This window comes from Lissotriton vulgaris, chromosome 7 (genome assembly GCF_964263255.1).
Source record: "Lissotriton vulgaris chromosome 7, aLisVul1.2, whole genome shotgun sequence".
Lineage (NCBI taxonomy): Eukaryota > Metazoa > Chordata > Amphibia > Caudata > Salamandridae > Lissotriton > Lissotriton vulgaris.
Genome location: NC_141695.1, coordinates 1,512,263,985 through 1,512,276,870, shown reverse-complemented (window position 1 = coordinate 1,512,276,870; position 12,886 = coordinate 1,512,263,985). Strand labels below are relative to the sequence as shown.

Sequence of the window (12,886 nt, the reverse complement as noted above, 5' to 3'; positions counted from 1 at the left end):
GACCCACTGAAAAGGGAGAAGAATAAAAGAAGAAAGGAAAGAGAAACCAAAATAAAACATGAAAAATAAGGCCATAGAACTAAAAAATGAATCAAGAAACAATAATACCCCACCCCCATCCCCCTACCCTGCACCCCTGCATACGGCTACGGCCTACCCCCCTAGCAGCGTGCCTGTCGCCCAGTATCTAAACCCGAAATATAGGAAGAAAGAGACGAAGAGGAGAGAAAGAGACAATATTCACACAAAGTAAGAGAAAGAAAGGAGAAGGAAATGAACAAAAACCCCACGAAAGGGGAAGAGAAAACATGGGGGGTCCCCAGTAAAGGCACCCGCCCCCCCCCGCTGCCCCTCACTCCTGCAATAATGCCGTAGTGGATGGTGGAATATCAGAGACATAAGCAGATTCAAAAACACAGTTACAGCCCAGCCCCGCAAACCCCCCAGGTAAGATGGAAACCTCCCCACGCCAGAACAAGGAGCCGAGCGTCGTTTGCATACATATACTTCGATGTCACCGAGTCAGGAACATACCACAAAACGTTATAAGCGGGAGAAGGCAGTTAGAGCGAACACAGTGATCGGGCAGAACAAGTCAAAAGGAATTGGAAGCCTTGCAATGTTCCGAGTAGCTGCATCGTCAGGAGCATCCGCCGCCATTTTAACCATCTGTATTCCAAAGAGCCATGTATAGAAGAAGCAGGGCAGCCATTTCGAAGTCTCAAAGCTCGACATCAGGAAGGGCAAGCGAGAAGGAAATCAATCAGACATAGCCGGTGAACGCTCCAATGGAATGTGTATCCGTGAAATCAGGTGTCGAAGAAGCAAGCAATTAAAAGCATACAAGGAATTGTACTTTGCCCAAACATTCTTCCACGCTGCCAAGAAAAACTGGGCAGGGTCCCACCACAAAACCTGTTCCACGAAGGCCGAGCAGGAGCCACATGAACAAAGTCTCGCAACCAAAATGCCCACATCAAAGCGTTCTCTCCATTATGACACCAGGCCCCCTCTGTAGCAGTTTGTTTCCAGCCCATCCTCTCAGCGCATGGGGGGCATCCGCTCCACTCCCCTCGATCCACTGTGCGCGCTTCCAACGCCATCTGTGAATTCACCCTAGTAAGCACTACTCACAGGGGGGACACCCATTCCAGTCGCCGCTGAAGCGAATGCCAGGGCCACCCGCCCCGAGTCCAATAGAGAGGGAATGGCGTCACCAGCACCCCCACGTTACTACCCAGTAGTGTCTTCGTCCCACTGCGTGGCGGAGAAGCACATTCGGGCCCCCACAGTCCAAAAGGCGCCACGGTGGTACCGCGCCGCAGCCAGCCCCACGTATCTGAAATGCGGGGAGGAGGCAGTGCACTTCAGGCCGGCCGGCGCGCCATCCGAGTAGCCAGCGGCGGGTAGTGGACGAGTAAGCCCATCAAGGGGAGAAGGCACCAGACCAGCGCTGGAAAATAGCATGTACTTCTGCCCTCCCGATATACGGGTTAGCGCTGGAACCAAGTTTTCAGGGGCGGGCTGACCTACTTGGTGGTGGGCGGGTGCCACCTGGATCCCTGCGGCCGCTGTTGTGGTTCTCGCTGGCGGCGGCGTAGTCACGCTAGATCCCGGCTGCAGGTATTGCGCAGGCCAATATCGCGGAGGTCCGTAACTCCGCTGCCCGGGCACGGAAAGCGCTCGGGATCGAACTCATCTGTTCAGCGCCCCTTCCGGCGCACGGGAGCCCCGGAGCTGTGCGGGCCGAGCGAAGAAGTTAGGCGGCGGGGGAGGAGAGCCGGCGGAGCCGGGAGCCTGAGCGACCATCTTGGCCGCCGTCCCGGCTCCGCCGGTTAGTACATTTTTAAATAGAGATTCCTTTCAGTTTCAAAAGTGCGCACTTTTCAGTCTTGGCAATGTTAACCTGTGGAGGAAAACAACAATGCTGTTTTATAGGTTAAGTAGACCACTTAAAAATATAGTCTTCGGGTTGCATGGTCAGCAGAGGGCAAGGGTCAGGTAGGCACACACCCTACGCCTCCAGCGGCACTAAGGCGGCCTTGGGCAGAGGTCAAATTTGAAGATCAGGTCCAATGTTATCCATCAGAGACTCGGGGTGCTTGAAGAGGCACGCTTACAGGTAAGTAGATCGGTTGCAGGGCTCAAACTTCAGAAGTTCTAACAAGCACGGAGGGGGCCATGAGGCAGCACCAAACATACATTGGGGTGGCAGGGTGTAGGGTGCAAACATTGTGTCAGACACCCAATGCAATTCAGTGGAGAAACTCAGTTTGGAAAACAGGTTGCAGGCAACTAACTGAAGGCTACACAAAGGAAACCAGCAACAGCAGAGGTGAGTGGGAAAGCTGTAGGTTGTAGGGACACAGTCAGTCAAGCTCTCTAAGACACAGGGGCATCAGGTGCAGGGCTGTCCTTTGACGTTGGGTTTCTCTTACCAGAGATAATCGCGGTCGGGAGAGCCTTTGGGTTCGCATTCAGGCATCAATGAGGGGTAGGCCAATGCTGGACTGGGATTCAGGATCGCGGGGGAACCTTTTCTGCAATGGTGGTAACCTGGACACAGGCCGGAGGCGTTGGATGCAGAGTGATCTAGGATGTTGCTTTCTTGTAGACAGAGCCACTGTACTCAGGAGTTCTGGTCTTCTTCAGAGGCAGGTAGTCCTCTCAGGGGTTGTGGAGGTTGCTGACTGCAGAACAGGTGTTTTTTCTTTGCAGGATCTTCGAGGGCTGCTGACAGACTGGTAGGGCTGGGGCCAAGTCTTTGGGTATCAACAGTCTCTGCACATTGTCTTCTTCGTCCTTCTTCTTAGGTTGGCAGGAACTACTTTCGGGGTCTGGGGAGCCACCTAAATACTAAATGTAAGGGGTGTTTTAAGAGAGGGACAGGTAGGGGCAATGCTCAATTATGACACCCTACTGTGGGAGGGGGCATAGTCCTAGCCCTCGTCTTCAAGATAGCAGGGACTGGAAGATGTGCTTCACCATGCCTCCTACAACTTACGGGTGAAGTTAGCAGAGTTGGGCACACCACCTATTCTTCCTAGCTTTTACTGACGGTTTTTCCCCCCAAGGTGGTGGTGTAAACTGGGGGCTGGGGGTCGCATTACAAAGGCAGAAGGCCTTTGAAGGTTCCCTCTCGAGCAGTGTGCAGATCCTGGGGGCAGAGGTGTGACACCTCTGTCCAGGATATTCTTTGTTTCTGGTTCCAGCGAGCGGGGGCTCTCTACCCAGGTGTCTAGAAACATGTCTGGTGACGGCAGGCTGTCTAAAGCCGGTCTATGGCCACACCAGGGTTAGTAGGTTTCCGGGGCGCACCTCTGAGGTGCCCTCTGAGTGCATGTTACAATAAATCCCACACTGGCATCAGTGTGGGTTTATTGAGAGGAGTAGTTTGGTACCAAACACTCATGGGTTCAGAGAAACCCTCATGGTGCTGTGAAACCCGAGGTCTTGATTTTCCAGCCCATATACTCTATGGTTTCCCTGGCAATTACAGTGCCTGAGAATAGACTTCAATTTTGTAGGAGCACATCTGCTCATGCAGATATGCCCACACCTCTGATATAGTGCACCCTCCCATAGGGATAAAGGTCTGCTAGAGGTGTGACTTATCAATACCTCAGACATTGCTAGTTGGCCCGTGCCATGTCAATTTTGTCGTTTTGCCTACACCAGGTCATGCATGCTGTAGTGGCAGTCTGCATGGCCTAGGTGAGTGCCCAGTGGACATTTTTCAGTCCCAATGCCCTAGATACCCAAGTACCATTTAATAGGGACTTAGAGGACTCCTAAAGTGCCAATTGTGGAATAGGTATATGGAACAAGCACTGGTACAGTAGACCTGGTTGGCAGGGACCCTGTGCACTACCATCAAAACTACATAATTTTCCAGGCAGAAAAGTGGGGCCCAAACATGTCAAAAGAGGCAGTTTTCACTGTCCACACATGTAGTATAGTGTGCACGTCTCGGGGCTGGGTGTCTTACCTATACTGCATGCAGTGTTTGCGGGCATGGCACACTTGAGGTGTGCCATGTGGTTTACTTCACTTTTCTCTGCACCATGGCGTACCCTGCAATGGCAGTTTACATGTTTATGCTGAGGGATCTCTTTGGGTGGCACAACTGAGGGATCTCTTTGGGTGGCACAATGTGCCGCGGCCCTTAGAGATCCCCTTTAGCCTCCTTGCCCTAGCTACCAGGGGTACCGTTTTCTAGCTACTTACAAGGGGTGCTAAAGTTATTGGCAATTGGGGAAGCAATTGTATAGTTTTAGGGAAAGAAATCTTGTACTGGGGACCTGGATAGCAGGAACCCAGTGCACTTTTGTCAAAATTGCATCAGATACCAGGCAAAAAGTGGGGGTGAGCATGTCCAATAAGGAGCACTTTGCTATAGTAAGAAATAGTTTTCAAACACGATTTTAGAAACGTTCATGCTTTTACTCACTGTGAGAATGCCAATAGTGAACTTCATGTCCCATGAATGAAAAGCAAATGTTTTGTGTAGCTGAGTGATACCTTTTGAGATGGCTATGCCTAAAAAAAAAAAGAAATTTTTTAAAGTGCACAAGCGGGCTCCATGGAGAACGTACGCTGCATTCCTCAGTCCTGTAAATGCTCTCACTTTGAAGTCAGCCATAAGCAAAATAAACACCAAGCTTTCTTGAAGACACACTTTACATTTGACCTTTGTCTTTGAATGCCCATCAGATGTGACGAGATTAGAACAATATTTACAGACCGGTTTACCACAGAAACCTATTTTGTAAAAGAATACTGTAAACACAGATTTGGTATGCAGAGGTACAAACTGGAACTGTACAGCCTAAAGAAAATAAAGCCAGCAAATGGAAAGCCAGAAAACGTGAGTTACAAACCACAAAGCCAATGGCAAGCAATGGGCAGAATGCATTCCCAAGTCAACTTTCTGAAACTCCCCAAGATGTCTTTCGCATACTAAACAGCTGCTGTGGCGTACCAAAATATTGGAATGTTATTAAAGACATTCCAAAAAGATTGGAATGTTATTGAAGATTGGTTCTTTTGCAATAAAATTGTAACTGTTTGTGGGAATCTCAATGAAGGAGGCTCCATATCATGGGACTCTCCAGTCATGGCATAAAACCTGTAGGGTTGTAAAGATCTCAGGCAAATGATCTGAAGGGATGCACTGTCCTAGAAAAACCAGGTACATAATTTATACGGCTGTGCAGACATGCAGGGTAATTTGCTATGGTCTGTAGAGCTGTGCAGAAAAAGTGGAAAGGGTGAGCACCACATCTACAGGGATGCACGCACTCTCAGTGCCCCAGCACAGAGTTTGAATTAATGTGGATTCATGAGAGACAAGTTGAAGGTAAATTATAGAACTGAACTCTATCTGCAGGGTCTGGCACAAGAGACCCAGGATTTACAGAGGGTTGTGCAACCTTCAAAGTGGTTCCCCGGTTTCCATGAAATTTTATGCAGTGACTTAGATGCTAATTCTTCTTGAGTCAGTGTTTATTTTTAGTGATTTGCTAGGCACCACATGTTAACTATATACACATTAATACATTCTCAGGGGAGGGTGTTCTGGAGAGAAGTTTCTTATAATCGGGAACTTTGAGAATTAATGAAAATGGGCAGTGTTTGGCTAACAAAAACAGCTGTTCATACCTTGTGTATTCTGACTGAGGGAAAAGGCTTCTTTTCCAACTGACTTTTTCTGCGTCTTCTCTACTTTCAGAATTTTCTTGCCCAGCCAGCAGCTCTATGCTCTGTACTACTGCGGCAATATGCAGTGGAAGCAAAGAAAACATATCAGCGGGACAAACCTCACCTGAACATTGGCACCATCGGGCATGTGGATCACGGCAAGACCACCCTGACAGCAGCCATCACCAAAAGTGAGTGTTCCCACCACCACAAGACTGGAAGACTAAAGTCCTGCCACATTCATAGCAGACTCACCCTACCACTCATTTCACAAAACCACATGCAGAGGGAAAAGATTAAGGTTATATCCTGTAGCAACTGTTGTACACCTGATCCTCAGCCCTCTCTTTGTGTGCGATGTAGTTTTCTATTTGAAACCAAACAACAACAGTTTACGGAGCACAGCATTAAAAAAAATGTTGACCATTGAAGATACCCAGAAAGTATTTAACTCAATTACAGCATTAAGACCAATTAAATGTGGATTAGAGAAGCAAGGGTGACAGAGTTGATATTGAGAGAAATATATTGGGTTTTAGCTGCATAATACGGTTATCATACATGTGATTGGTATGTGAGCCACTGCATGTTTAGACTGATTGAAGTAAAGATGGATTATTTGTGTGAATAAGGGGTGGGGGTACGGGTATTGGATTAGGATCAGCCGTATGTTAAAGTAGGAGTGTACGCTGGATTTCATGGAAACCGCGCATGTTCAAGAAAGGATGGTCAGAGCGGCCAAAGAAGGATGGCAAAAGAAATAGTTGGTTGCCTCATATTAGTAGAAGTGATACTATCCAATAAGTCTGTCAGTGAAACTCATAATAGTTTGTTTGACAGTATTTAGTCAGAATGCGAGATTTTGATTTTTAATCTAAGATGTGGCGTACTGTAGCAAAAACAGTAGTTGTTAAGGAGGTTCCCAACATGCTGTTAATATCTGCAGAGTAGTTGTTCTCATATATAGAGTTTGATGTAAGTTCTAGAAGTGAGTCCATTTGGATTTAGGTTGAAAAAAATAGTTGCTGTAGAAAGTGGTCATATCTATGAGCAATTCTATTTGTAATCACTGTGAAAACACATTTCCTATATGAATCCAAGAGGTGGTTTGTGAATAACATGGTAGAGGTGTAGTTATTCTAATGCAAAACACTGACCATATGCTGACAACTTACTTCTCCTGAACAACTCCCAAGCCCTTAATACCGAATTTTATGCAACAAATTTATTTCTTTGCATCCATCTCTGATTTTAAGATCAATGAGCAAAACGTTAAAAAAACACGTTAGACTAATGAATAATGAGTACGTCCTTTGAGTGCTCAAAACTGAAAATACAGGATTTACAAAGGTTGCTGGGCAGTGTCCTACATTGATACTTTTGCTAACCATTAATGTCACGATGCCAAATCACTTAATCTCCCTGTGCCCTACAAAAAACAAGCATTTGCATTGCAATAGGTCTCATGTGACAGTTTGAGCAATTGGCATTGGAAATGACGATGCCTTTTAATTATGTGTTCAGAAAACCTAAAAAGTGCGTGTTAAAGTACCGCTTGTAGGTTTTCAAAACACATAAATAAAAGGCAATGCCAATGGCTTAACCTCTCGCAAATTTGAGGCCTATTGCATTACAATTGCTTGTTTTAATAGTTGCCTTATGGCCAGTGTAATCTTACTGGACTGGGTTGGGGTTGACTCAGTAATCCTTGAAATTTTACAGGTCGCCTTCTGTTTTTTTTTAAGTGGTTGACCGGTATACTGCTATCCAAATTCATTTTGATGAACCACCATGCTCTCCAAAGTTCACTTAAAAAAATATGTTACTTTCCAAATGTGTAACACCTAGACAATGCCTCCACCCCAAGAAATTATTTGGGTCCCCTAGTGATGTCAGTAATGTCCAGGAGACCTGGTGTCCACTTGAAGACACAGTCCAATATATTGATGTTGAGGGACTAGTTATATGATTGCAGAGGTGTCATAAGTTCAAGTTCTGAAATATAAGGTTCTCCCAGATGTAGTCACTATATGGTATCTGGTGGTGGGACACCCACAGGGAATGGGGGACACCTACAACAGGCAATTGTTTCACCAGTTGATATTGATTGCTGGTCTTAATCGGGCTACACTTGACTGTGGCTTCAACCAGTGATCGCTGCTTGAACATTAGGGCCAGAATAAGGGTCAAACAGTTTGAAAATTAAGTTTCCTAGCAATCCTAAGGGAGAGTTTCAATTGTATTAAGGACACGGAGGTGTGGATTATGCCCAACTTATTTTCTTTATTCCTTCCAGTACTGTTCAACTTTAAAAACTACCTTTTCCATCAAGACTACAAAACAAACGTTTATCCAACGACAACGCCGGTCATGTCCATATTTCTGATTGTATCCTGGTCAACTTCCTCTTTCTTGAGTGTGACCGAAAATTCTCCAGTGCCTCTCTTTACTCCCCTTTGGTTGACTCAGAACTTGGGAAAAAAATTAAGAACTATCACTCCCTTATCTCGACTAAATGGAAGCCTCAATGCAGACAACAAAATGATGAACAGGCAAATTCAGGATAGCATGTAAAAGACTGGGATACTTTCAGTTAAAGAAGAGTAATCATACTTGGATCTTAAGACCATTTGTGCCACAATCTATGATTTCAGGCCATATTCCAAAAGATTAACCATTCCGAGTGAGAAGTTTACAGAAACCTGGGCGGAAATAATCCTCGCCTCAGTGTCTTTTGTAGTATTGAAACATCCCGTTCCAATTGCTTAGAAATTTTTAATTCTATGTCCGGACCAGAGGCAAGGATTATGCTCATTCAAAGCTTGTCAACCACCAAAGATGCCATATCTATCACCAGTTTAAAATAAAACCTTTTGAACATAGTCTGAAGACCAATGTACCTCATTAAGAATATCCTCTAGTCATGCCCCTAGACTAAAGACTTTAGAAGACATTGCCTTTCTCACAGAGTGAGCTCCAAATTGCTACGCATCAATGTGTGCATATTGTATTACCCAACGGATCCATCAGGCAATAGTGCTTTGAAAGGTTTGTTCAGTGCTATAAATAACTGCCACTCTCAGGGAGGGCAGATTTCTTCAGTCATATTTTCATTTGCCTTCAAACATCATACAACACACTAGTTAGGAGACTTCTCGAAAGCCGGATAGGATATCACTCTGAAATTTGATTTTGTTCTCTGCAAAATGTTAAAAGTAACCCCTTGTTGAGTAAAAACCAGCCCGGTAATGTCGAGCACCCCGACGTCATAAACCCTGTGGCAGGAGAATAAGCATAACAACATTGCCAATTTTGCGAAAAATTCCTTTTGTGACAGAAAATCATTACGCTGCCAAGACTTAATGGGGGAGCACCTTGTTAACATCCCACAACGATGAGTGATGCAGCTCCGGCAAAGGAAACAAGCCAAATCCCCCTCATCAATTTGCACACCAGAGGATGTTCTCCAACATTCACTCCCTGCATCGGCATATGGCCCACTGAGATCGCTGAATGATACAAGTTGATTGTTTGCCTGACCCTAGAACTTAAAGAGGCCACAAAATTCAATATGGGGGCAACATCACATCCCAGGGATCTTCAACTGATTTGAAGACACCAATGAGCCCATTTGGACCACACAGATTTATATCTTTTCGTGGTTCTAGCTGCCCAGGCAGTGGCCTACATAGTTTCAGCTGTCCGTGAAGGTCCTAGGACTCTCCAATGTTCCCTGTAATCCCCCATGCCATGAGCGACATGCTCTGTTGCAGAATGAGTGGGTGACCATTACCCAGAGGATCCCGAAGGAGATGTGGAGCATGCGGTAGAAATAATGGAAAGCCCCAAGAAAGTTCTAGAAGAACTGGAAACCACACTTGCGACCGCCAGCGCGGAGTGATCAGTGCTCTGGTCGCCTATTGATGTTGTAACTGAGTCGAAAAGCGCATGATCATCGCAAAGGGGAGAAACAAGTACCTGTGCTCTGCAGACCAATCTTGGAGGAAGGCATCTGTCGCCACCGCTAACTGGTCTGGCTTCCAACTGACGTACCTTGCAACTTGGTGATCCAACCTAGACGCAAAAAGGTCAACTGTGAATGGGCCCGAGCGCTCCTCCATCCTTCTGAAGGCCTCCAGATCTAGTTGCCAGAGATTCAAGTCTGACCATTCTCACAAGCACTCATCCGCTACCTTGTTGGGTGCATCTGGGAGATATTCTGCAGTCAATGAGACATTTGTTGGACAGGCAAATAGCCTAGGAATCCTTGGCTAGATCCGCCAGCAGTTTCCATTTGGAGCCCCCCAGATGATTGTTGTAGTAAACTGCTGAATTGTTATCTATCTTGAAGGACACAACAAGATACCTGGTCCTTTGTCGCGTATTTTTTTTTGTTGCAGTGTTTTATATAGCGCGAACTTGACCCAAATCGGGTATCGGAGCGCTTTACATAGCACCCATTATGTTACATGAGGACACACATTAATTTTTGTTAGGCACAGGGGTGTTTGGTGTCGTTACTGAGACTCGAACCCTGATCCTCAGGTCCGACAATTGATATGCATTGCCTGCTCTTCTGCGGACCATTTTCTGCCTGTGACTGAGTCTCCGCAGCGAGCGCCCCCCTCCCCAATCCGGACTTGCTTGTGTCAGACTTAATACCCGACTAGATCCGGATCCAAGCTGAAAATGACCCAGCAGTTCCAGGCCTTCATGTGCACCAATCCCCACCGCATTTCGTCCTTGACCACTTCCGTTAAATGGACTTGTTTAGAGTACTCGATGCCCCTGCAGAGATGGGAGGCTTTGAGCCACTCGCTGACTGACCCGTAAAAATTGCTTGAACCGAGGACGATAGTAGACCTACCACGCTCGTTATCTGTCTTAACGAAGTTGCATGTCTGGACAGTGTCTTCCGAAGCTCCCGTCGGATTTTCGAAATGTTTCGCGACGGGAGACTTAATATTTTGTCTTGACCACAAAACCCAGATAGATGGTCTGCTTTGATGGAGTCAAAAGTGACTTCTTCTCGTTGATGATAAATCCTAAGTCGTCTAGGAGGTAAATGGTTGTTTGCAGTTGGTGTGCCAAGATGGACCGATTCTGATCCATTAGCAGAAGATCGTCCACGTAATGATCAGACGGTAACCTTGGGCCCTGAGGTGTTGAATAACTGGCTTCAAAACCTTGGTAAAACACCAAGGGGCGGAGGAGAGACTGAATGGTAGGGTCTTGAATTCATAAACCCGATCCCGACATTTGAACTGTAGGAATCTGCAATGGGGGAGAAATTAGGATCGTTCAATAGGTGTCTTTGAGTTCCATCCATTCATCTGTTCTCAAGAGTTCGTTCTCAAGAGATCGTGCAATAGGTGTATGCCCTCTATCTTCAAGTTGCAACACGTTAGCCAACCACTGAATTATTTGAGGTTGATTACTGGCCTTTGTCCCAGCCCCACTTCTCCACTAAAACTATGATTGCTGAGGAACCCCTGTGGATGAAGATAGATAGGGGAAATTGCCTACTTCCTGAGTAAGTCTACCACTTCTTGCTCTCTCAAAGCTGATTGTGTGTCTGAAAAAACGAATTTCTAAGGTCCTGTAGACGAAGTTCCTGGCCGGCCACAAGAGGTGCAACAGCGGATCCTGAGATCACACCAAAGTGCACTATGGTCTTGGATCCCCGCCAGAGACTCATGGAGTTTGTCCCTTGAAATTAGGAAGTACAAACTTAGCGCAAATCCTCCTCTTACAGCGACAGCACCATAGCAAGTGCTTCACATAGGACGCTTAAACACTTAAGTTCCTTGTTTCACCCCCTCACACATAGGTCCTGAAGAAAGCCAGTTTTGAATCCAAGGCCTGGCTGAAACTAGTTGACCACACCGGACGTGGGAGACCATAAGTCTCTCCTACTACGTCCAAAAGCCTTGTTTTTTACTCTGCCTAGGGCCCACTAATAAAGTAACTCGCTGGGACCTCTAGGACAGTTTTTTAACCCCACCCTCAACATCATCACTGCACACTCACCTAACACAACCTGCTCCGCTGCAAACAGGCGTCGTAGCACACCTGAGGTACACTTGGTTCCTCGGGTAGGGCCCGATGGTGAAGCATGCCACCAACTAGGTTGGTGGGGGAGGACCTTCTAAAAAAAGTAATATGTTTTCCTAAGACACATACAACATGAACGTTATCAATGTAGCTAGCTCCTTTTAATTACCATATACATACCCTTGGGGAAGTGAACTAGCTACCCTAGTTCCCCACTCTCTATTGTGATTTAAATCAAAATGTTCGACCAGTGGTGGTGAATAGGGCTAGGGTAATTCGAGTTGCGCGCCAAATGCATCCTCTGTGTCTTCCTGTGGCCTTCGTCGGTGCGCACGAAGAAGGCCTTTTTTTAGCCTCTCAAAGTAACTAACATCCATGGAGGGGTCACCTTTGCGTTTGTGGGGTCGTGTCTCCTGTAGGATTCCAGAGGGCATAGGGTGAGTCTGGGACAGATCTATGGGTCTGGCACGTGTGCCAATTTCATTTATGAGCTGCGTTTCAAAGGGCCCCATGGACAACACTACGGCCTGGTGAACCAAGCCGTCAGCTGGGTCACAGAATTCACCATCCAAGTGAAGGACCGAGATGGACTCTTCCTCTTGGTCGCGCTGCATGGTATCTTAATACGGGAGGAAACGCAGGCTTTATTTCACATACTGCCTTATTGTTACAGATCTTATATAGGCAGCCCTTGAAGTCTTGATCATGGCACTGGACGGCACCAGTATTAATTGAACGTGCTCAGATGCACCTTTTTTGGGGTCTGCACTCTGAGGTTAGTACTCTGCGCCCTGGGGCTAGTACTCCCTCAGTCTTATATAGAGAAAGATACAATACCACCTGGGCCCGAACCCCACCAGCGGCCAATCATGCAATCTGCTAATTAGGGATGTTTTAAATTGCCGAAATACAGACCCGGTGAAACCAGGCATTAGCCGCTTTGTTGAAAATGCCCGTACAGGCTTTATACAGACCCTAGCGGGCGTCCAAGGGCTTCAAAGACGGCCCAGGTAGACCCAGGGCTCAGTGGGAGGTCGGCTCTTCCATTCTCCATCGGAAATTAGCGCGACCCCTACGGAGCAACGAGACGTGGCATGCGTTCTCTGAAGCTACTTATGCCCCTTGACAGGTG

The 12,886-nt window shown here is 46.6% G+C and overlaps 1 protein-coding gene across 1 annotated transcript in view; it reads left to right on the top strand.

Moving 5' to 3' along the window:
* Positions 1 to 12,886, top strand: part of TUFM (Tu translation elongation factor, mitochondrial) — a 136,301-nt gene that overhangs the window by 48,896 nt on the left and 74,519 nt on the right. The window contains exon 3 of the mRNA XM_086932375.1: positions 5,732 to 5,891. Coding sequence (XP_086788501.1) covers positions 5,732 to 5,891 — 160 coding nt within the window. The remainder of the gene's footprint in view (positions 1 to 5,731; positions 5,892 to 12,886) is intronic.